The sequence below is a fragment of the Camelus bactrianus genome, chromosome 2 (assembly GCF_048773025.1).
Source record: "Camelus bactrianus isolate YW-2024 breed Bactrian camel chromosome 2, ASM4877302v1, whole genome shotgun sequence".
NCBI lineage: Eukaryota > Metazoa > Chordata > Mammalia > Artiodactyla > Camelidae > Camelus > Camelus bactrianus.
The window spans coordinates 26,829,151-26,854,950 of NC_133540.1; the positions used below are offsets into that span (position 1 = coordinate 26,829,151).

A 25,800-nucleotide genomic window follows, 5' to 3' on the forward strand; every position below is an offset into this window, starting at 1 on the left:
TGGAGAAAACAAGCTTTATTGTAAGGACTTGAGATTTTGTGCATGGTAAAGGTATACACACGAATCTTGTTTCTCCTATCTTCAAGACAGAATTAATTTAAGGATTTATTGTAGACTAAAGCATCCAAAATACTGTGGTACGTATGTAGCTACGAACGTACAAACACTTTGATGCAGAGCGTTCATTCTTTTCTTTAAATAGGCAATCAGCATTTTGATTCATAAAGGAACAAATGATGAGAATGTATCAGTATCAATGTCAGAGAGCGCAAGACTTAGTGTTGTACACACAGAACGTATGAAACAGACCTATTAAGATGGAATGTATAAAATTTAAAAAGAAAAAAAAAGAAGCAAAACTCCCTCATATTCATACATAGGATTGAAAGGCTATAGAATTGAGAATGATACAAAGAATTCTAAGAATACACTCTGTTGATGACAGAACATTCCCATGTCATAAAGCAAAGACGTTGAGTTTAAGGCTGTGTTGCTTTCAAAAGTTAATGGAAGTGCTGTACATTCATTGGAACAACATAGCCAATTTATTAATCTATTTCAGAATATTAATAGCTCTCAAACATTCTCCACAAACAGACCACAATCACTGCCACACAATTCATCTTCAGAAAGTTAGATTAACATCATGATTTGTAGCTTACTGCCATTTAAAACAAAACAAAAAATTATTTATTTATACCAAACAAATCTTTAATGGGCACTTAGTTTCCTTTATGGCAATGCTAGATTCCTAGTTATCAAAAATATTAAAATAATTGTAAAGTTTAAAACCCTGCAACATTTACAGAATGCAACAGTATTATGACTTTTGATTTTAAGCAAAATTAGATGATGTTTGCAGCAAGTAGCTTCTGTTTTATCCTACCTGGAAATGTATTTTTAAATTATTAAACTAAAAATATTCCTCCTTTTTCAGAAGCTGGTGAGTAGGGAGGATATTATAGAGTTCAAATGTACATAAAGACTTTTCCCATCTGAAGTAATCTGTGGATTACCTGATGTTTATTTGCTATTTCCTCCCATTAACTCGATAGGCATTACCAAAGCATTTGCATGAATCCTCCAGTATTAAGGAGCCATAGACACTTGCTTCTGCACTACTATTCCATCTAACTCCGTTAGGACATACCCTGTATCTCCAGTAGTAGAAGCAAGTGTCTTCTATTTGCATGGACCTGTTAGCGTTGATTTGCCTCAAATCTAGTCAAAGAGTAAACTGAAATAAGAAAACTTGGGGACTTTAGTTACTAGAGACTAAAGTTTTGATTAAGATACTAAGAACCATGTTTTTCAATGGCTAACAGTCATAAAGGTTTTATTCATGTGTTTCTAGACGGTCAAGCGACTCTCCTCCCAACTCCCCATGTCCAGCAGGGGAGGCTGTATCGGAGATGCAGTTACTAGCATCCGTAGCTAGTAACTGGGGGAGGGAATGCGTTGTCACTGACCTTTACATTCTAACTGGCAATATTTTGCCGTAAGTGCCCAGGGGAAATTCGAATGGGTAATTTTCAGTGCTACTTATCATGAATGTATGACAGGTTCTGTACACTTGACAAAGAGAAATCAAACAATAATGGTAGCCCAGAAAAAAAGTCACTTATTTTAATAGCCTTCTCAGTTTACCAGAAACCATTTTCCATAGAATGTGACACAATTTCATTTAAATCTTGTCTATTCGTACCTTATCAGCAGCACTTTTCCCCTAAAATATGTTTACCAAGAAATACAGTAAATGCACATATATATCCAAATTTGAAATGTTACCTATACTTTAACATATATGATTACATATATTTTGGGGAAAAATATAGTGTTTCCTGGAGTGCTCGTAGCCTATGTTTTAGAAACAGAGAGTGGAACAGGTCTGAATCAAAGTATTTCTTCTTTCATTCCAGTTTCATTCCAATATTGCCGTGTAAAAAAATTCGTTTTGTATTCAATCTACTACTAAGATATCCAGTCTGATACGGTATGATGGCTGGTAAATTTCAGAATTCACAAGTATAACTTAAATGTGCAAAAAACCCCTTTAAAGTAAACTAATCTTAAGATCAATGGCCTGTGACAGAATCTAAATAGGAAGCTGTTTTCACTTGGGAAAAATAAACTAAAATTAATTTAACTAATTTAAAAAGTTTTCTTTTAAACTTTCCAGGAGCTATCAAGAGTTTAGCTTATTAGCTTTTATGCAGAACACTAGTAAATGGTAAAATGCAACTCCCTCCCTAGAGTGAAAACTCCAAAGGGGCAGGGATTTCTGTCTGTTTTATCCATCACTTTATCCTCAGTGCCTAGAACAGTGCCTGGCATCCCATAGGCACTCATTAAATATGAATGTTTAAATTCAAAGACTTATTTAGCACTGACATTAGGAAACAGTGTCTTAGTTTAACATTCTAAAAATTTATTTAATTTTATAACTTTATCACAGACAGTCTCAAATATTTTGAAAACTCTACCTAACTAAAAAATACGAAACCTAAACATAAATCTTCCTGAAAAAAAATTTTTTTTCAGAGGCTGATTTGGGCATAAGAAATTTGATAGATAATTGGAAGTAGCTAGATTTCCATTTTAAATTTTTAAAAGTCCTATATAAGAGAATGGCTGAATTATAAATTAATAGAAATAAACATCACATTCATAGAGTTATATGTATGGGAAGTGTTTCCTTGTAGTATAGTTCTAAGGTGCTTTCAGTGAAAAAGGTCCCAAAGTCATTATCGAAAATGCCAAACCTGACATCCTATTTGGTAGAACTGAGTAGAAAATTAAACAGTGGAAACAGACCACTCCTATTTTACAGTATCAGTGACGGATTAACGATTGACTAAATTATTCTCAACATTTCGCAAAATGCACTTATACTTAGTTTAAATGAAATGTAACTCCAGTTCAACTTTCTTCTTTCCACCTGTTTTTGTTTTTTTGTTTTGTTTTGTTTTTGAAAGCACAGAAGGCCGTTTTTCTGACAGAAAGTCAGCCGATACCAGCATTCCTGGAAAATGGCAAAAATTACAGCTGCTTTAGGGCTTGCTCTACTGGGACGGCTTTAAACTGCGCTGCAAAGAACGTGTTGCGGAAAGGCTGGCCGATGCTTCTGTCTTTCAGAGTGCTGCCTATTTCAGTAACCAAAGATTCAGCTATATATATATATATATATATGATACATTCTACCTTACCCTAATCACGTATACATAGTCCTTTAATGCCTCTACTAGTCATTAGACAACGATAAATAACCATAACATGCCCTTACCTGTAATGCTTTCAAGATAACACAACTTTGGTAACACTTGCTTTCTAAGGGGAAAACCATTAATCAATCACATACCTTTGGTTGACACCATCAGTCCTCCAAAGGGCTGCTTATGGCTCTCTGTCCTAGGATACTGGTGTCCTACTACGTGTGCTGACATTTTGCAGGAGGTAAAGCTTTCGCTTCCATGAAGTGGAAGAGGATAGACAGGTACGTGTCAGAACGTGGCACATAAAACGTGACTAACTTTTTCTTGCTTCCAGTCCAGTGCATTAATCTGGAGTTAACAGGGCTGTTGGTTTACCAAAAGGTAGCATTACTATTGTAATATGCTTTTCAAAGTATTAGGAATTTCAGGTTTCCCTGAAAATATACTTTGTATTTTTTTTGTGTGTGTGATACAAGGTGAGCAGGAGAGAGGTGAAAAGAACACACAAAAAAGGGCTCTGATCTAACCCAGAAAGGATGGGAAATTTGCATTGATTTTTAAGTGCTAAACTCAAGAGGCTTGCTCATCCCAGCTGAGAGGATTTTGCAAGACAGTTTTCTTCTTTCCTAAAGTAATTTACATCTAGTTGTTGATAACCAAAAAAAATGTCACAAGGGTAATACCCACTGTCAAAGTGAGGTTTGAAGATCCCCTGGGTCTTGTGACCAAGGTTAAATAAAGTATGTAACTACAACAGATTTTCTTTCTGTTTTGTTTTTGGAAGCTCTGCGCAAAAGCTACCACTCACAGGATGAACAAATACCTTTAAATATTCTAGTTGTTTTTTAATGCTTGTTTGATTTGCAAAATTAGTTTCACTACATAAATCCCTGTCCCATAAGCCAAGTTCACAGGTGTAAAACTCTGCAGTTTCTGTAGATTCAGTAGAAGAGATTTCCTTTGTTTAAACCCTAAATGTGGATTACAGAAATCACATATGCAGTTTTTAAGGAAATGGTTACATTCAGAAATAACCTTGGAAAGTTCACCAATGATTCCTTCTAGCACGAAAAGTCTCGTATAATTCTGGTCCTGCGTTGAGATATCCATTCCAGTTTATACCGTAAGATCTTTCTAAGTAGGTGTCCAGCTGCCCGCTGTTACTGTAAGTACCGATAGACCTTGAAACAGTGGTTTCCAGAGTCTGCAACCACCACGTGGCCGTCTGAAGTGAGGGCCAGGCCCTGGGGGCCGTAGAGTGGGTCGGCAGATGTGTTGATGTAGGACAAAAATGATCCACTTCCATCGAAAACCTGTAAATACAGAGTCAGAGTGTGATGGGGAAAGTTAGAGTAATACAATGATTTTTGTATGTTGACCTTGTCCCCTGTGACCTTGCTGAACTCACTTATTCATTCTAGCTACTGTTTCGTAGGTTTCTTGAGTTTTTTTTAACGTAAATAATCATGTTATCTAGAAATAGGGAGAGTTTATTTCTTTCTAATTTGTAAGCTTGCTATTTCCTTTTCTTTCCCTATTGTGTTGGTTGAAACTTCCAGCACTATGTTGAATAAGAATGGTGAGAGCAGACATCCTTGCCTTATTCTGATCTTAGAGGAAAAGACTTCAGTCTTTCACCATTAAGTATGGTGTTAGCAGTAGGTTTTCATAAGCGTTCTTTATCAAATTGAGAAAGTTCCCAGTTTTCTGAGACTTTTTATTCATGAATAGGTATTGAATCTTACTCAATGCTTTTCTGCATCAACTGATATGATCATATGACTTCTATTCTTTGGCCTTTTAATATGATGGATTACACTGATTTCTGAATATGGAATCAGGCTTGCATTCTTGGAATAAACCCCACTTGGCCAAGGAAAGATTTTCACATATTGCTGAATTCTATTTACTAATATTTTGTTAAGTGTTTTTGCATCTATATTCGTGAGGAACATGGTCTGCAGTTTTCTTTTTTTTGTATCATCTTAGGCTGGTTTTGGTATCATAGCATCAAAAGCTGAGTTGGAAAGTGAATTGTATCTTCTGTTGGTTGGAAGAAACTGAACTGGTGCTAATTGTTTTTTAAACATTTGGTAGCATTCTCTAGGGAAACCAGCTGAGTCTGGAGATTTCTTTTCGGGGAGCTTTTCAGTTATTAAACTAAATTTCCTTAATAGCCCTAGGGCTATCCAAATTATTTACTTTATATTGGGTAAGGTGAGGGGTTTGTACTTTTTGAGAAATTAGTCCATTTCATCTAAGTGGTCAAATGGATGCATGCAGAGTTGTTCACAGAATTCTTTATTATCCTGTTGATTCCTGTCATGACACTAGTATTTTGTGTCTGTCTTTTTTTCTGTCAGTCTTGCTAGGTTTGTCAGTTTAATTGATCTTTTCAAAGAACCAGCTTTCTATTTCATTGATTTCCTCTATTTTTCTTTCTTGAGTTTAACTGATTTCTTTTTTTTGTATATATATATATATATATATATATATAATTGAAGTATAGTCAGTTTACAATGTTGTGTCAATTTCTGAAGTACAGCACAGTGCTTCAGTCATATGTGAACATACATATATTTGTTTTCATATTCTTTTTCACCATAAGTTACTACAAGATATTGAATATAGTTCCATGTGCCATACAGTATATTGTTGTTTATCTATTTTATATATATTAGTATCTGCAAATCTCGGACTCCCAATTTATCCCTTCCCAACCTCTTCCCCCTCTGGTGACCATAAGTTTGTTTTCTATGTCTGTGAGTCTGTTTCTGTTTTGTAAATAAGTTTGTTAGCCTTTTTCTTTAGATTCCACATATAAGTGCTATCATATGGTATTTTTCTTTCTCTTTCTGGCTTATTTCACTTAGAATGACGATCTCCAGGTCCATCCATGTTGCTCCAAATGGCATTATTTTATTCTTTTTTATGGCTGAGTAGTATGAGTTGAACTGATATCTGATACTATCTTCTCTATTTCCTGCCTTCAGCTTGTTTTCAGTTTGTTTTGCTCTTCTTCTAGTTTCTTGAGGTGGGAGCTTGAGTTCTTGAGACTTGTCCTCTTTTCTGTAAATATTCAGTGCTATTAATTTCCCTCACAGATAGAATGGTGGTTACCAAGGAGTGAGGATGGGGGAGAAACTGGTCAAAGGGTACAAACTTGCAGTTGGAAGATGAATCAGTTCTGGGGATCTAATGCACTGGGTGGTTCTTATAGTTATAACACTGTTCTATGTACTTGAAAGTTGCTAAGAGAGTAGATTTGAATGTTCTCAACACACACACACACACACACACACACACAAAAGGTAATTATGTGTCGTGATGGAAGGTTTAGCTAAAACTACAGTGGTAATCATTCTGCAGTATGCAAGTGTTTCAAATCAACATGCTGTATACCTTAAACTTACACAATGCATGTCAATTATATCTCAATAAAGATAGGGAAAAAAAATTTCCTCTGGGCAACATTTTAGCTGCATTTCTCGAACTTTGATACGCAATTTTGCGTTTTCATTCAGTCCAATGTATTTTTAAATTTTTCTTGAGACTTCCTCTTTGACTCATGAGTTATTTAGCAGAATAATATTTTTAAATGCATGAAACAAAATACATGGGATTATAAAGGAAAATCATCATAATCAAAGACGGTTATCAAAATGTGATGGAATTGTGACATAGTAATATGTATGCTTTTCAAATTAACAAAGTAAATAACAAGAAACAATGATGGGTCTCATAATGACTGACCTTAAAATCATGATGAATATAAATGATAATTTGAGATATCTGCAACTGTAATATGAAAATTTCTGTAATTTCTCTTGGTGACAAAGTTACAGGTCTTACTAAAACTGTAATTGTTGCCTATATTCATAATTAAAGCAAATTATAATTTTCAGTTAGAAGTTAGTAAAAATAAGGGGGAGGGTACAGCTCAAGTGGTAGAGCTCATGCTTAACATGCATGAGGTCCTGGGTTCAATCCCCAGTACCTCCTCTAAAAATAAGTAAGCCTAATTACCTCCCCTCCCCCCACCTGCCAAAATAAAATAATAAATAAAATATTTTTTTAAAAAAGAGTTAGTAAAAATAATAATGTGATATTTTTGTACAATGGACTTCTTGAATTCTCGCCACAAACCTTTTTTGGGTCTGTGGGATACATGCTAAGAATCCCTGAGTTAGAAGGTTTCAGTTTGGGAATATGTTGACTTTTTTCTACTCCGCTTTCCTGAATCTGGTACTTCCGGTGAGATTTACAGCCTTATTACCTAACCAATGAAGGAATGGGAAACATTCCAGTTAAGGGGACAGCCAGTTCTTTACTTTTAACAAATACCAATCACTCTAAACAAACAAATCAGCGTTTTAATCTACCTGAATCCTACTGTTTCCCCAGTCGGCTACAATGATGTTTCCGTTTGAATCCACCGCTACACCCGTTGGAGCGTTAAATTGCCCATTTCCTTCTCCATTTGAGCCAAACTTCAATATGAATTCTCCTTCCTGATTAAACACCTGCATGAAATATGTTAAAATGATTTTATTTTAAATTTAAAGAGTTGAGCAAACATTACAGCTTTTAAAAATATCTGAGCAGGTATCTTAAGACATTCTAAAGAAAAGGGGGAAAAACCTACATACTGGACTCTCCATCACTTGTGGTTCCCCAATTTACTGTCTAAATCTGATTTAGCATTTGTTAAACCATTTCTTTTTTCTAGCTGATACTTGATTACTAAATACTATGTCAAAAATACTTTCATTATAAATTATAAAATATATACAGATGTAAAGTAGTATGAGTAACACAGAGCTGTAATAAAAACGTTATTCTTTCTGCCTTTAACTATATAGCTAATTTCAAGAACAGACATTGTATTTCTAACAGGCTGGATGATCACTCAAAGTTGAATCAGAGAGTAGGAGCTTTTTGTCAGGTCAGAGGCTCAAGATTTACTACCATTTTACTAAGTCATTATAACGAGAAAGGGTAGACTGAACTTATAACAAGGAAAATCCATCGTGTGTGTGTGTGTGTGTGTGTGTGATGGCAGCAGATAAAGAATAAGGACAATAAGAATAAGCTTTTAAAAATACTTTTTTCAGGATCTATTTTAGTTAGAGAGTTTATACGCCCCGAAAGCTTTGATGCACAGAGCCCACTGAGAAAAGGGAGGCAGATAGAAGGGAGGGGCTAAATAGAACTTTTAGGAACTCTCAAATTCCCTTAACATCTGGTATGGTCAAGAAGCGGGTTGTTGTGATTAATTCAATATTCGTATTCATAGAGTATCAACTGCAGATGACTACCTTTGAGAGAATTAAAATTTCAATGTGTTTAATGCTAAGACTATAGTAAGCATAATTTTTTCTTGATGATTCAGGCGATCCTTAACGGTATTGAAATGCCTTCAGGATATTATTCTAAGCTTCCATTATCATGCTGCTGACATGTGTAGAAATACTCATCAACAAATCAAAGAGTATTACATAGAAGGCACCATAAGAGTAAGTAAGGGCTCCTGACACGTGGACCTGAGTGTTCACTTTACCTGAGCACAGATTTTAACCTTTAAAATCATCTTCAGGGCCTTTTAGAGATTCTCCTATGACCATCTCTGTGATCAAGAATGATTAAAATAATGCTATTTCTTTTAGTTATGTATTTTAGGAAAGTGAGACACTTCCATTTCTAAAGCCTAAACTGTCTTAAAGATAAAAAAAAAAAAAGAGTCAGGACCACTCCCTGAGTTAACTACACTTGCCAAGCAAGCAAGCTACCTCTTTGGTTCTTTAGACAGACAGAGACAGGAATCACCTTTTACTAAGGTGTCATATCTTTAAAATCTTCCCTGACTCTTCTTAACTCCTTTCACACAAAACATTCTAGTTTTAAAGACCAAAAGGAGTGCTTGCACACTGGTGAGGTCATAATCGATTCTTTTCTTTTTTGTTTTGTTTTGTTTTGTTTTGGTAGGGGGAGATACTGGGGAATGAAACCAGGACCTTGTGTACGCTAAGCATGCGCTCTACCACTGAGCTGTACCCTCCCCACATAACTGATTATTTTCTGATCTTTCCCCTAGTAAGCTGTACAAATAATCTTCTTGTTTGTGTTTATCTCTCTGAGTCAGTATGTTTTCCTTGGCATAAGTCAAATGACGTATGTGCTTTGGCTCCACTCTGAATTAACGGAGAATGCCAAATTTAGTCTTAATGGTTTTGCGATGAAAAGAGAGCATATACTGAAGTAGCTAAAGGACTAACTAGAACACTTGTGAGCCCTGACCTCTGGGTCCGGTTCTTACATTTACCAACAGAGCAGTGACCTGAATCCAGAACTGTTAACTGCCCTGAGGTCCATAGGAAACAGAAGCCCAACTGACCCCATCAAAGCTACATGGCAATAGCTGTCAAACAGAAGAGAGAAACAAATGACCAGTTTTCTGAAATCTGAAGAAACTGAGCTTAAATAAACTATTTCTATGGTACTGAAAACCTGAAGTGTTTCCATAATCAGTCATTATACATTTTTCCTATTTTGTTTTTCCCATCTCAAATGTCATTTAATTGCTTATAAGTTATCCAGAAGAAAACACATTAAGAGGTAGACACAGGAGCTGAAATTGTTCTTAGAGCTTTGCTTTTGATAACAAATTTTTTACAACAAGTTTTGATAACTTTGATGACAGTCCTTTTCTGATTTCAAAATTCTGCTCACCTCAAATACCACCTCCACTTGGAAGTCCCCCCTGACTGTCTTCTGGATACTTCGAGGACTTTATATGTGCCTGTTTTTAAGAAATCATTTATTGCTGTCTGCCTTGCATTTCGGTTACCTACATATGTTTTATTTTCTCCTACAGTGTCAGGCAGGGCTGGTAAACAGGAATCACCCTGAATACCAAGGCTAGCGGATTCCTAGAGGTGCCTGGAGCCCTGGGGCGGGAAAGGCTCTGAGGCCACAGTAGGCTTAGTAGAAAAGAGCAACTTGATTAATGTCACTTTCTGGTGGCAATGGGCAGCACCTATGCCAGGCTGTGCTGGCCTCTGCACTGCTAAGATCTAAATGGGTTTTCTTCCTGTTGGATGCACTACAGGTCAATGAAGGAGTCCTCTACAGCGTGAGTGAAGGGTGGGAAGTGTGAGTACAGCCTGTGTTATCCTTTGATAGTGATGCTCGTCACAGAGGACTATTACAGCCTCCTGGGAGGACGGTCACAAGCCCCGTCCCTGCTGCGTCTTCGCTCTCTGTTCCCCTCCTCCTCCAAAGACTTTCCCTCTGTCCTCTTCCTTTTACCAAGACACCCCCGGTAGAGAGAGAGAATGCAGCTCATGGGCATGGAAGGAGGTGGGGGCACTGGGAATGGAACCTGACCACTATGGTAGCAGCTCTGGACCACATGGCAGGAAGCAGCTGTAGAGGTGAGCAACGGTGAGCATCCTTTCCCCTCATCCTGCCTCATCACTATGGCCCACTGGGCTCTCCTCTTTGCAAGGGACTTGGTACCCATCACAAGAGCTCAAGGTCTTTCCATTTATTTACTCAGGTTAAAGACACCTTCTTCCAGGAAGAGCTGGGGAAATGAAGCAGTGATGAGAGAGGACGTTTGGGTATTAAAATCCTATCCCTATCAAACTATTCCAGTTATCAACACTGGCAAATCGTTTTTAAGTTGGTGGCTCAATGGTTGTCTCCAAGTGCAAACTCTTGGTCATTGGCATACCACCCATGCTGTTTTCTTATCCTCCTTCACATGTAAAATGCCTCACCTTAAAAAACTTAAATGAACTTATTTACAAGGCAAACTTTATATCACTTCTACAAGTGTAAACCAATATCACTTGATATGAACAGAAGGTAACCCTAAAAATAAACACATAGCTCTTGAAATAGAGATATCTCCCCGTGCACTGCCCGGGACCGCCTGGTACACCTGCCGTGGAACGTGTGTCACACTTTGAGAAGCTTGGTCTAGAATGTTACTGAACAACTTCTTGTTTCAGTAAGTGAGACATTTGTTTTGAACCACTTTATTATTTTCTGATCTGCTCATAATAGTGGTCAAATGTTTCCTCCCCTTCTGCCTGGTACTACGCTGTCTAGGGGAGGGGGTGTGTGATGCTTTGTAAGGAACCGGAAGTGTGTGAAAGCATTCAAAGGCATATGAAACACACTATATGAACATATGCCAGGGCTGTTTCCCTCCCCAAAGCGGTCGCTGCGGCAGATGTCTAGCACCCAATTTTGCTTGAAAGGCCTTATGATGCAGGAAATTGAAAAACGTGATCTGTTTTAATCTACTGAATAGCCACAAAACATCAAGCTTCAGAAAGTTCTGCCTCTCTAAGTTCAAGCAATTGCTTTTTCAAATTTAATTTTCAAGTCGTCTCCATTTATACCAGTTTTAAATTAAGAAACTTATTGCCCCCATATTCTGGTCACTTTTCTGACTCTCCAAAGTCTGTAACATCCCAATTAAACCCTGCACCTTTAAGGAGAAGCAAAACACTACTCCTTTAGGTCGACTCCAGTTCTGTGTGTATACGTGAGTATTCTATTATTTTCTCCCAGAAGGACTCCTCAATACAAGCAGTTAACAGTTAACAACAATTGATGTGTTCATGGTACCTTGACAGAATGATTATGGAAATCGGTAACAATAATCTCATTATTGCTATTTACAGCTGCAAAATGGGGACCTGCAATAAAGATAGAAAAAAGTATGTGATAACTGCAACAACAAAAATGATGACAACAGCACAGTACTTACAAAACTTAATATAGTAACTTAGTTGTTTAAGAAAGAACAAAGGATCGTAGACTCAGTCCTTGAAAGGTCACTCAGCCAGACCTCTGGCTCCAGGTACCGCAGATTCTGTAGCATCCTACACTTGTGACTGTCTACGCTGCCTTCTCCCAGATCAAGCTAAGAGTTCCAGCAGCCCTAACGAATGCAATGAGCAATAAGCATCAGAATTCATTCTCTGCATCACCAGCTGAAAGTCACATCTGCCAGTTTCCTTGATGGTCACTTTAGGGCCCTCAGCTCCCGCTGAGGGGAGACGTGGTAACTCTCAGCACTGGGGGAAAAAAAACTCCAATATCTAGTGTATTTTTAAAGTAGAGCAGATACCCACACTTTATAATTTTAGGTGACATTCAGAACCTGGCAGAACTGGAGACAAAGCATAAAGAATGATGATGCAAATTAATGTTAAATGCCAAAGCCTCCTTTCCAAAATAAAATGAATAAACTGTTTTTCAGCCTCTTCTTGCTGATGTAGAAAACAAAGTAAGCTTGTGACTGTACAGCAGTACCCCAGACAAGGCAAAGAGGCGGCCCAGGCGGCCCTGCCTGTACTCGGCAAATATTCTAAATATTCCTGCTCTCTTAAAATCACCTAGAAAGGTGAAAAAATTTCTCATTCAGAAGCTCTTTAAACAAAGCTATGGCTAGGTGGACACAGGAATTTCTCCATTGTTCCTCACACATTTTTATTTAAAAAATACTCTCTTTTAACATTTATATTTTATTTAATGCTCATATTCGAAGGTGAGACTTCGGCGTTGTAAACCGCCTCCAATTAAAACCACACATGGCCTGCGGTTGAACTTACTGCGGATGGAGTAATTGAGAAGCATCTAACCATGCTTTTGCTTAGATTTCATCCCCAGTGTCTTGGCCAAAGCTGGCAAACACACGGGGGACAAGGCGCCTTCAACATGCTCCGACACCATGCAAACGTGAGCAGAAGAAGCATAAAGAAGGGGGTTTACATATTACCATCGAGTGTACCTGCAAACTGCCTGTCCCCATTTCCTCGGCTACCAAACCTGGTGACTATTTTCCCGTTTGGCTGGAAGATAAACACGCAGCACGCCTTGTTATCCACCACGATGATGTGTCCGTTGCGGTCCACGGAAACTCCTTTGGGCCCCATCAACTTTCCTGATCCAATTTTTGTCTGTTAGAAACAAGAGCAGAAATGAGGTTGAAAGCACTACAGGACATGCAGACAGACGTCTGCTTTGGCAAACATTTACTGGCATGTTCACACCAAGGCACACAGCCACCCGTAAGTCACGATGCTCTTCTGTGACTGTCTGGGCCACGTCCATTATCTGTTACTGATATTTATGTGAAGTTTTCTTTTTTAAAGTTTTGAGACAGGAGGGAAGGGAGCAGGGCGCAGCCATTAAAGGAATGACACAGCAATTAGCATAAAGATGGTGGAAGATTCAACTCAAAGTAGACCCTGAGGCCAAGATGGCAGGAGATTTGGCTCCCAGTAGACCTTGAGCTTCATTATACGCTCATTGTAATGCATTAACATGGTGAATGGCACTCCCACAGGCGCCATGACAGTTCTGAGGCTGACCATAAAAGGTCAAAAAGTGGGTGGTGGCTCAGTTCCTGGGGATCCCAGCCCCTTCCCCAAAGTAGTTGGAATAATCCTCCCACTTGTCAGCATAAGAAATGACCGAGCTCTTAAAACTAACAATCCCACACGTTGCAGCCTTTTCTTTTGCCTGTTCAGATAGCCCACACTCTGTGTATGGAGTGTGTATCTACTTTTGTTTTAACCACCTCCATGCCTCATGGCCTCTTGTGAATCTCTCTGAATAAATCTCCTTTTACTCAACTGTGGCTCACTCTCGAATTCTTTCCTGTGCAAAGTCAAGGACCCTCATTTGATGGGATGTGTCCCAGGGACTCGCCAGGGACCTAGCACATGGCCATCCTCTTGCCCCATTTTTTATGTTATCAGGATCACCACCAAAAAAGTTCTAGAATCTCCTTAACCGGGGTCACAGTAAAGAGGCAACATGGTGTAGCAAAAGATGACTGGATTAGGAGAAGGAAGACCATCCTGCCCCTGTCACTTGCTCTGGACACACCCAAAACAGCACGGATGGATTTATTTCCTTAAGCTTCAGATTTCTTATATATTAAAAATCTCAGTAACTTCTAATGGTGTATCTGGAATATGTATTAAATAAAATAAAGTAGGTAAAGCACATGCAGAGCAGAGCACATGTTAAGCAGCTGTTAAAGGGAAGCAGTCATTGTCATCATTCTATGTCTTAACTGATATTGAAATTGCCAGGCACCTGCCACTGAACTTCACTAGAATTAAATTCCACATGGGTGGGCATCACATCTGTTTTATCCAGCACTGTGTGCTCAGAGCCTAGCACACTTCCTGGTGCCTAACAGGGACTCGACAAACATTTGTGCAGTATTATTAACTTACAAAGTCTAGCATTTTTACAGGGCCCTCATTATGACTAAATGGTTCCAGTTTTCACAGTATTTTAGAATGGGAGAAAAGCATTAGATTTCTTGTAAACCTATACCATATGCATTTAAAATCTCACTGAGTTTTCTAAGTAGACTATAGTGTGTATATATATATAGTGGCAAAATGCCTGTTTGCCACAAGATGTACGTGCTATACCTTTACTTTTATAGCTCCATTTTCTAGCGTACGTATAAAGAAGTACTTTATTCATTCACCCATTTACTTACTAATTTTACAAACACTGACTGAGCACCCACTCTGTGGCACTGGGTAGACAGGGACGAGTAGGACACAGTGTTTACCCTCCAGGACAGCTCAGTTCCACTGTCTACTGTGCCTTTTTTAAAGTGCCTGGTATCAACAGTTCTATCTGGTGGATTTGGGAGAATTCAATAGGCCATGTCAGAAGCCAAGTGGAACAATAACCTAATGAGACAGGTCATGTAGACAAGGGAGCAGGGGGAAAGAGGACACGGTGGGTGATGGGGATGGTAAGGACCACAGTCTTCCCAGCTCCAGGCTGAAAAATGTCAGGGGGAAGTGGATCTCTCTGTGTTCTGTGAAAGACCTTCAGAGACGTCATTGAACAAAGCAAGGTGCAGAACCGTGAGCAGTCTGAGCCCACCAGTACTAAATGTGTTTATACATGTACACATACTCCCAGAAGAGAAAGTGAGAAACAAAATAATGTCTCTATTTTAGAAAGTGGTGGTAGGAAAACCCCTTAATTTTCATTTCATATTCGTCTGCAGGCTTATTTGAACAATCTATTTGCATGGTATTCCTTTTTTAACTTAAAAATTTAAATTCCCCCCAAATTACATTCTCAAAGGTTCTGTTTTAGTCTTCTTACTTTCCCTCTCTTAGTGCTGTCTAAGAGAGACATAACATGAGCTACACATGTAACTTAAAATTTTCTAGTAGCCACATCAAAAAAAAAAAAAAAGGGGAAAAGAAGCAGGGAAAATTAATTTTTATTATTTATTTAACCCAATGTATTCAAAAGTTACCATTTCAACATGGAATATAAAAATTATTAATGAACTATTTTACACTCTTTTGGGGGATCAAGACTTTGGAATTCAGTGTGTATTTCCCACACACAGCACATCTCAATTCAGACCAGCCCCATTTCAAGACCTTAGTACCCACACGTGTCCAGTGGCTACCACATTGGACAGCATAACTCTATGCATTTCTTCTAAAATCTCACTTATGCTATGGCATCAGCTTTCAACTAGATGTATAAGATTCTCAAAACCATATCTCTAGTCAAGGCCTGTTTTACAGATTATCACGTTAAATTCCACCAGTGTCAAACCACATATCTCCTTTATATCCATCATTTAAAAAAAAAAAAAGAAAGAAAGAAAGAAAAGAAAACCCCAACTAGCATCTGATTTCCTAATTCCTTTTATGACACCAAAATTCATCCAGTCACTCAGGGTCAAATTTCAGAGCAAAATTCATTCTTTCTTTCACCACTCTGAACCTCAGTTTTCTCATCTATAAACCAGCAGCTATGCTATTTAGCTCCCGGGTCGTGCAGATTCTGAAGGATAAAGGAAAGTGCCAATCACAGCGGGTGGTGGACACACAATCTTCTTCTCTCACCCTGTTCACCTGATATTATACGTGACCTGCAGGGCTATCTTCTTTCTCAATAGTGACAGGAAGATACGTGCAGAGAAGGATGGGGACTTTCCCACGGTGAGGTTCAGACTTTTTAAGATCTTTCATTCTTTTAAGCTTATAAAGGACTGAGATTCAGATCTGATCTCTTTAGAATCAAGAGATACATTTATTTAGGAAGGAAACATTGGCATTCTCGCAAGGAAATCTGTTGGCTCACTTAATTCTGATTCTGCAATCTAGCCCAGAGATCAGAGATGCTAATGTAACAGATTGCAAAAATATATATATATTCTCCTCATATCTGAATGGGAGATATGTCAGTAGAGATCAAAAGGAAGGGAGGAAACCGATTATTTGATCAATAGCACAAGAATATTATTACTACCTAACATTATGAATATTAGCTGTTACTTAGAATGACTCAGTCATATAACACTAAGTGCATGATAATTATGTAGCACAGAAACAGAAAATAAAGGATTACCGCCATTCTATCAGGTAGTGAGAGCTAGTGCATGTCTTACAGAAAAAACTTAAATGTTGACCCAAAACCTCTTTTCCTTCCAGTCCATTCATCACCCCCAGTTTAGCTGCACTAAATTCTACCAAGTGAAATAAGAATTACTGCATTTGGCCTGACAATGTATCCCCCATCTTAAACGGAACGGTAAGCAAAGATATTTTAGAACTTGACTGGAAAAGTTAAATGAAAGTATTTAATTCAACAAATAGGTCCTTAAATTGAAGAAAAAGAAGAGATGAGTATTTTAGAATCTGGTGGTCAGGTGCCTGTGCACCTGTTCTGGGGTCACAAAAGGTTCCTACATGGACTGGAAGATGTAAGCCAGGAGAAGATGGAAAGGAAAAAATTAGAGGCAAAGAGAAATGAAAACTGGGGCTATGAAGCTGGTGCGTAAAAAAAAGAAGAAAAGGAGATAAGATATTATATCCGTGGATCTATTAGGAATAAATACAGAGAATCCACATTGGTGTTAAAGGTTTGTCTTTCTGAGCACCTGTTTAATTTTACTGAATCCCACCGAAGGAGAAAATAGGTATTTTTTCTTCTATTTATGATAATGGCCATCACACTTGGATGAAATCCCATTAAGCTGCAAAAATGTTTTTACTTGCTATCCTTTTACCCTGCAGGTTTTGATCAATACCTATGAAAAAAAGGCACGGATGTTGAAACTGTACCATGTCTGTTCCTCCAATCCTCTAGGGGGCATGAGTGCTCTTTGGTGTTTATTCCAATTATTGCCAACAGTATCTCAGCCATCAGAACCCAGTTCTTCCAGGAAGAGAGTCTATCACATACAGAATATTGACCCACTGAATGAAAAGATGCTTAATTCAGGAAGCCTTTCTCTCTTAAATATAAAACTTCTATTTCAATTTGCTTTAATGTATTATTAGATCTAAAATATTTCAATATAGTAGATATAAGACTCCTGTTTCAATATCTATAGTATTAGTTTCTGAATTTAAAAAGATAGGTCATGCTGGAGTGTGAAAATAGAACAAACGGGTTGTCTCCAAACTAGAAGGGTATTTTCAAGAGGTCACTGAGTAGTGTTTATTCTATTGACGTTAAAGTTGTCATATTTGGGCGTGTCTTACTACAAATACAGTTATGAAAATGGAAAGGAAGGGAAGGAAGTCAGAGATGCAGAAAAGCAGAACTTTCTGTGTACATGGCCGTCAGATGGAGCCATCAAATTTCTAGCGGAACAAAAAAAAAGTCAAGGACAATTGAAGAATTATGTACAATATGCTGGAATTAAGGACAGCTTTTTATCCTCCTCCATTGAAAAGATGCTGCTCCACACAAAACACAGGCTCTGATCTGAGGGGTAATAATTATGTCAGTAACTCATTTTAATAAAAATGATGAGGTGATGGTAGTGGTCCAACGACTTTAAACGGAAAACGCAAATTCCTCCAAAAAGAGATGCAAAGAGCAAATGTCGTGTAAGCTCCAGGATTCCAGAATGGATTTTGAAAAGCATCATCTCTGAACGTTTAGACAAGGAGGGGGTGACCACCAGGAGCTGGCTGGAGGTCATGAAGCCAAAACTGTAGCTCATCAAACAGAATTTGCATTTTGGACAGGGTGATTAAAGGCGCTGGGAAAGAACACTTCTTAGGGTGCCTATTTCCTAGAAGGCATATAAAAAATCCAGAAATAAAATCTCATTTAATCCTTACCCAAATCCTGTAAGACAGATTTTTTAAACCCAGATTTGAAATATGAGGCTAACAAGGCTCAAGGACGTCCTAGAATTTGCCCAAGGCGGAACAGTTAACGCAGCGCAGAGCTGGGATTCCAGTGGGCTGATCGGTCTGAGTTGAAGTTCAGGTCTAAGAGAAGCTTGGATGGGGGGTAGGGGTTGGGGGGGGTGGGATATGGACGGCATGGTGCACGTGGCCTTCAAAACACCCAGGACAACGTGTCTCATGATCTTGTGGTCAACAAATGCAGAGAATGGGCTGGGTGATAATATTCTTTGATGACACTTTAGAGGAGACATTTCTCTTTTCACCCAAGGGCTCTCTCCTCATCAGTGACCTACTGAAAGAACAGATGGTGCTGGGAGTAACAGTAAGGACGTCACATGACAGGATTCCTCCAAGCACAGCTCAGGTCACGTTCTCTCCAGGAAGCCAGGCCCCACTTGCTTTACCTTCCAATTCTTTTTTTTTTTTTTTTCCAATTCTTGTATTAAGTACTGTAACACTATGGTTTTAGGGTGTACCAATTTGTGGTTGTTTAAAGGCCGACATGTATTGTTCTCTGTCATTTCTCGTGTATTTATTTGTCTTTTTCCCTCACAGGGCTTGTCCATTTTTAAAAGGTAGGAACCAGGGCTTACAATTCTGTTTCTCCCACATCATCTACCACAGGCCTGAGAAAGCAGAAGTCATTTCATAAATGACAACCTGTAGGTGAACTGGGGAAATACAATTTGCCTTTTAATAATCCTTTTCTAAAGGTTGTTTCTCATTGAATTGAGGTAAATCTGAAGGTATTAAAAAAAGTGACTGACTTGCCAGGTGATGGAAATGTGAGCTACCTTGATTGTGGTGGTGGTTTCATAGGTGTATACATGTGTCAAAATTCATCAAATTGTGTGTCTGAGATATGTGTAGTTTACTGTACAGAAATTATACCACAAAAATTGTTTAACAATTTAAAAAAAGCAACTGAGCAGCCTAATTGCTTTATAAAATGAAGCCTCATTTAGGACATACATGAGTAGATTTATGGCAATAGCATTATTACCCTTGCTTCATTAAACTTAGATGCAACAAAGTCATGATGTCTTTATGTATGAAAAATTGTTGAATATATTATTGAATCTGAGAGAGCCAAAGAAAAAAGACAATTTCGTCTTGTATTTCCTACTCCTTCCTTCTCCTGTTCAGTGGCCAGGTGGCACTGAACTTAAACTTACCTTAAACTTCCCATCTGAAGAGAAGATGCTAACCCATTTATTATCATAATCCGCAATGATTATGTCCCCACTGGGATGCACAGCGACTCCCGTGGGCCGCTGCAGCTGCCCGGGAGAGCGTCCTCGGATGCCAAAACGACTTTTGAACTGTCCATCGTTGGAAAAAATCTGTAAAACAAATGACATTCATTGGAATATGAATTAGCACAGAAATCAGTGAGAAAGAAACAAGCCAGAACACTTGTCGTAAGTACTGCGGGTCAGAACATGCAAACTCTATTCAAAGAAAAGCCCACACATACATTATAAGCCTCCCTTTCTTTCCCTGTATCTTAAGTGGGGAAATAGGCAACTGCATATGTCGTATCCATGTAAGTGGTTAAAGGTACATCATTAAGGGCCATACCTGCACACACTGGTTGTTACTGTCTGCAATTAATATCTTTCCACTTGTAGATGCGGCTACCCCTTGAAGATTTGTAAATTCTCCTTTATTTCTTCCTTTAGTGCCTAAAAATAGATTGTAAAACCACAGTAAATTACGCAAGAGAGAATTCGATTTCTCAGTTTCCGCAACAGAATTATTCAGGCTTCTAACGGTAACCTGAGGATGCAATGTTTTTTAAATTACACTTAAAAAAAAGACCCCCTCCCTCCAACCATGACCTAATCCATATTCTACTGAACTTCTCTTCCAGACCAACAAAAGTCTTTGAAAGATCATTTTTTTTGGGGGCAAATACTAATCTTCTCTTATTAAATTGTACCTATGTTTTAACATGACTGAAATATATTTAGATTCCACAAGGACACAATTACAAAGCCTAATATTACAATCAGGGATATGTAATAAGAGAGGGCCTTATTTTAGAGTTTTGCCAAAATCCCACCCCCTCACTCAGCAGCTCTTAGAAACCTGGATGCTTGACTGTTAGCACTTTTAATAAGCCTTATAAGGTCACAGATGTCATAAAGCTAGCAGGCTGATTTCCATGTACTGGATCTATTTATGCATTATTTTCAAAGACTCGGCATCCCATAAGCTGTTTATCTTTCCTGTAAAAGATACCCTGACAGTACTTTCTAGGTTAAATAAATAAGAAAGGCAAAAGAAAATTAATTAATCCAAGTAACAGGCTCATCCTTACTGGCTACTTTTATGGAAGAGATGAGGCAGGAAAAAAAAAAGCCAGGGTTTACAGATGTTTGTTTTTGTTTCCGAAGAAGTGTTTATAATTTATTTTAATAGGATCGTTTAAATACTAACGGATGGAAACAGAAGGAACTCTGCTCAGAAATGACCAGGGAGGAGAGTCACATTTTCATAGTTAGAGAAAGTTATGCTTCACTTTTCTAAATTCATTTATGTTCAAAAGAGCAACTTGATGTTTGTTTTCAGGCATCAGTGCAGCGCCTGAAGGAAAAAGTAGACAAAGACATGCTGACGAGGGCTAACGTCAGACGCGTGCTTGGGCTCTGATCAGGAACAGTCAGACTCTTCTGAAGCTGGTTTCTGCGTTTACAAAGTAAAACTGAGATGGAATTAAACTCAGAATAAAATCAAGAACAGAACTGTTGTGCAAGCCATCTTAGATTACCTCGTTCTCACCAGACCGTAGTTGTTTTATTGAAATCCTGGGCTCTAACAAGTAAGACTCGCCACCTCTATCTCTTACTAATGGGAAAGAAAAATCTGATATCCAGATCCTCAAAAGGACATCTTCCACGTTGTGGGACAAACGGTTCTATTTCCTTTCGGATGTATCAGAGGAGACGATCTTCCTACTTGATCTGCACAGACTCCCTAAAATACACAAGTCTGTGGGATCAGCTAATGCTCTAAAAATGGTGTGTTGGCATCTGTAGGTGGGAGGCAGGGAAAGGGGTGGTTGACCTTCGAAGGAGGTACGCGTTGGCGTGGTATTAACTTTTTTTGGCTATTCCTTCTGATGTCTGAGTAACAGCTGGTCAACAAGTACGGCAAAACTGAAGTTCCAGGAAAAGAAACAATTCTTCTGAAGTGCTCAGTTTATAAAAACTTTTTTAAAAGATACTGGAGGCGAGGCCAGGGTCTCTCAAAAATAAAGACTTAAGTTATCAGAAGCTTTAATAAACAGAAGCACAGAAGTTACTAGCAAGGTTAGAAACTGAGGACCAGCAGGGAGGGTGTAGGTCAAGTGGTAGAGCACATGCTTAGCATGCTCGAGGTTCTGGGTTCAATCCCCAGCACTTCCTCTAAAAATAAATACACCTAGTTACCTTCCTCCCTAAATAATATAATACAATAATAATAAATTACAAAAAATTTTTAAGAGAAACAACTCTTAAGAAAAAAAAAAAAAGAAACTGAGGACCATATAAAGAAACATACTAAAAAACAAAAACAAAAACACTAGAGTCCTGCCAGAGAGGATGATACACCAAAAAAGAAGTGGCTTTAAGAAACCCAGGCTGTTCTAGACCTGGTTATGTAAAACTGGAAATGCACCACAGGCAGGAGAAAGAAATACTGAAACTGGGGAGGGGAGTAAGAAAAAAAGGAGTGTAGAAACGGGAAAGAATTGTATTCGGGGGTATGATTTTAAAACTTGGGAAGACATTTAGTTGAACTGCGTGTCAGTACCACTCAGAATGAGAAGGAAGACTCTATGCCTAGTTTGAAAGGAATGTGAGAGGCTCAGCGTCTGTCAATACAACGCACCTGCGCTGCGGAAGACCACGCGGCTGGGGCGGGTTCTCCAGCCGCCACCAAGCTCCAGGGTGATGCGCTGGCCCAGCTCTTACTCCTGGTCTCAAGTTACCTAGAGCTTGAGTCTGCTGCTTCCCATGTAAATAAAATCTCAGGGTTGGAGGCGCGTCTGGTAGTCCCTGGTTGCTTATATACTTTTAAAAGTGCTAGGTGGAACAGGCATGGCCATTGAAATTTTATATTTGTTTTTAAAAATCTTTCTCTTTAAGCCACAGGGCTCAGTGGCCAAACAGCTGGGGGTTGGCATTACTGGTAACATCTGTTGATTCTGATGAGCATCTTTGGTCTTGTCAGAGTTATTAATGATCATTAAAAAAAAAAAACCCAAAACTCTATTTGTGTTAAACATAGCAGGAACACGGTGTTACTCCTGAGGATGAAAGGAAATCCACCAGCGTACTTTTGAGGGACAACTCATACTGACTCTTTTTAATAGCCATTCTTAATGTTGAGTAATGATGCAGAACTCTGGCATATCAGTATGCTGAAGTGCCCAACCAAAGTCAAGGTATTTATAAGGTGTCTTGGGACCAAAATAAAATAAACTGAAATTCCAGAAGCCAAATAATTTGGGATCATGTTTTACTCTTCAAGACTTTTAGTAAATTCTATTTATCTATAGAAAAGTTCCCCACCCTCTGCAAAGTATTCTAAATACACAATGAAAACTAGTTTTTTCCATAACAAATATGAATGTCACATAAAACATATATAGTAATTATCAAATATCTTCCTGTCTACTTTGATGTAAAAGATTTCATTTGATGGTGACATTTTGACTATTAAAATGAGTAATGTGAGTTTTTAAAGTAGTTATAAACCATTTGGCAACAATTCCATGAGATAATTATACTTGTTTTCCCCAGATTTTAAACTAGCCTATGAAATAGCACAAAATGAATGTTTATCAGCTTGTCGTCCGTGCTCCCGCCCACACCTCCAGGAAGATTACGGAAGCAAGGTAATAAGTCCCTGGACTGAAATAGGAGATCAGTAACTGCAAATTTCCTTCCCTCCAATCCAACTTCGTAAGAAAATTAATGCTAAATAAATCTAGATACTAGAACGGGATAATACAAGAGGATGAAATCGAGCCAAACACAGGGTCTAACACAGGATCTTCAACCAAGCAGGTGCCTAACAATAGTCGCTGAATGAATGAGTGCCTGAATGAATTATTAACAACTGAGTAAATTACAACCCAGCTACATCATGGGAAAAGGAAGTGTTCAGTAATATTTACAGCACTTTCGTACACATTCTCTCTCATGCACTCCCTGTAACAACCCCAAGGGTTAGCAGGATAAATACTATCATTCCATTATATAGATGAGAAATTGAAGCTGAACACATCATGAAGGTAGTAAAGAGACAGAGCAAAGGATAAAACGTGGGTCTCCTGACACTTTACATAATATATATTTTTAATACACACATTGCTTCTCTCTAATTGGACTTTAGAATGCCAGGTGTTTGAAGTGAGGATAATTACCCTTGGGTTCACGTGGATCATGCTTCCTCTGTAAAATCTTTTAGAAAACTCCATTTTAACTCGTTCACTGTCTCCCTCGCTATCCTGAGAGCTCCCCGAAGGCAGGGGCAACCTCTGTCCTGTCTACCGCGGAATCCTACAACACAGCACAGTGCCTGGCACACAGTAAATAACAGTGCACCCTTTCACACTTGAAATGCAAGGAGAGTTCCCAAGGATGAGATTCTCAAGGAGTAGGGATAGCGTTCCTTTATGATGACCTCAGATGCCAAATTATCATGATCTCCTTCCTCAGAGATTTAGGGAGGAAGGGTGGTGATTTGCAGAGGTGAGGTGGGGAGAGGGGCATAAAATCATATCACATCTTCCTGGAAAGCCACTGAACTCACGTTAAGTGCCTTTACACATCCATCTTTCATCACGAGACAGAACCCTACTCTAGAGTACAAATGAGTGGTTCATTGAACACATCATTCCAAGGACTCATTCAGGTATGGGGTATGAATTACAGAATCGGAAACAATTCAACTGTAATTCTTTCACTCCCTCCCACATCCTCAGACTTCCTATTTGTTCAGTGGTTTTCTTCAGTAGCTGACAAAATCAGCTCATGGCTTCTCATCAGCAAACTCTGACAGTGCAGGGAAAAATAATCCCCTGCTTCAAGGAATTGTCAACAGATGCTCTAAGCTACCTCCCTAAACCCATTCAGGATTGTTTTGCCAATATGATATTAGAGTAAGAGAAGAACTCATTCACAGTGGGCATGTTGTTAAGTCTTCAGGTGAGGGAGGTACCAAATATCTCAACTTCGGGAAACCATACTAATTAAAGGATATTTTAGATGAAGAGAGATTGTTACGCAGCTGAAAATGCAGGGGTTTTAGACTCACAGGTGCCCTGGATTACTACCCCAGCTCTCCTGAGCCTCCATTCCTTCAAAGCTAAGGATAATTATATGCTGTCCTGAGAATTTGGCTCTTGAGGGGCAGGGCTGCAGGGCTAGGGGAAGAGCTCTGATTTGTAGCATTTGCCCATTTCTGTTGGGTAAATGTTCCCATCATGGCTGATTTCAAGGAATTCAGTGAAGCTGCAGATACAAAATTAACATACAAAAATCAGTAGTGTTTCTGTACACTAACAATGAATTTTCTGAAAAATAAAGAAATTGCTCTCATTTATAATAGCATTAAAAACAATAAAATACTTAAGAATAAATTTTGTAGTTGGCTTTATTCCTTTGATAATTATGTAAGTTTAAAAAGCTAAAGATCTAATCTGTTCTTAGAAACAATAATTAGTACATATACAAAAACTAAAAAAAGTGTAGTATACTGTTTATATGTATTTACATGCAATATAATGTGTATGTGCAGTCGAACTGTAATAATTCTACACAATAAAACTGGAAAAAAAAAAAGAATAAATTTAACCAAGGAGTTGAAAGATCTCTACTCTAAAAACTACAAGACACTGATTTAAAAAAAATTGAAGACACCAATAAATGGAAAGGTTTTCCGTGTTCATGGATTGGAAGAATGAATATTGTTAAAATGTCAATACTACCAAAGCCATCTATAGACTCAATGCAATCCCTATCAAGATTTCGATGGCATTTTTTACAGAAGTTGGAAAAACAGTCCTAAAATTTATATGGAACCACCAAAGATCCTGAATAGCCAAAGAAATCCTGAGAAAGAAGACCAAAGCAGGAGGCATCACATGTCCTGATTTCAGGCTATACTATAAAGCTACAGTAATCAAAACAGTACGGTACTGGCATAAAAACAAACAAATAGACCAATGGAACAGAACCAAGAGCTTAGAAATAAATCCAAATATGTGTAGTCAACTAATATTTTGACAACAGAGCCAAGAGCACTGAAAGGGAGAAAAGACAGCTTCTTCAACAAATGGTGCTGGGATAATTGAATATTCA

General features: G+C 38.3%; 1 protein-coding gene across 11 annotated transcripts in view; it reads right to left on the bottom strand.

Moving 5' to 3' along the window:
- TRIM2 (tripartite motif containing 2) overlaps positions 1–25,800 on the bottom strand; it is a 160,772-nt gene continuing 134,972 nt past the window's right edge. For all 11 annotated transcript variants that reach the window (XM_045505514.2, XM_045505513.2, XM_010968514.3 and 8 more), the window contains 6 exons: positions 20,027–20,130; positions 19,621–19,788; positions 13,021–13,189; positions 11,853–11,923; positions 7,595–7,735; positions 1–4,525 (listed from right to left, as the gene is read on the bottom strand). In XM_045505514.2, coding sequence (XP_045361470.1) covers positions 4,373–4,525; positions 7,595–7,735; positions 11,853–11,923; positions 13,021–13,189; positions 19,621–19,788; positions 20,027–20,130 — 806 coding nt within the window. In that variant the 3' untranslated portion in view covers positions 1–4,372. The remainder of the gene's footprint in view (positions 4,526–7,594; positions 7,736–11,852; positions 11,924–13,020; positions 13,190–19,620; positions 19,789–20,026; positions 20,131–25,800) is intronic.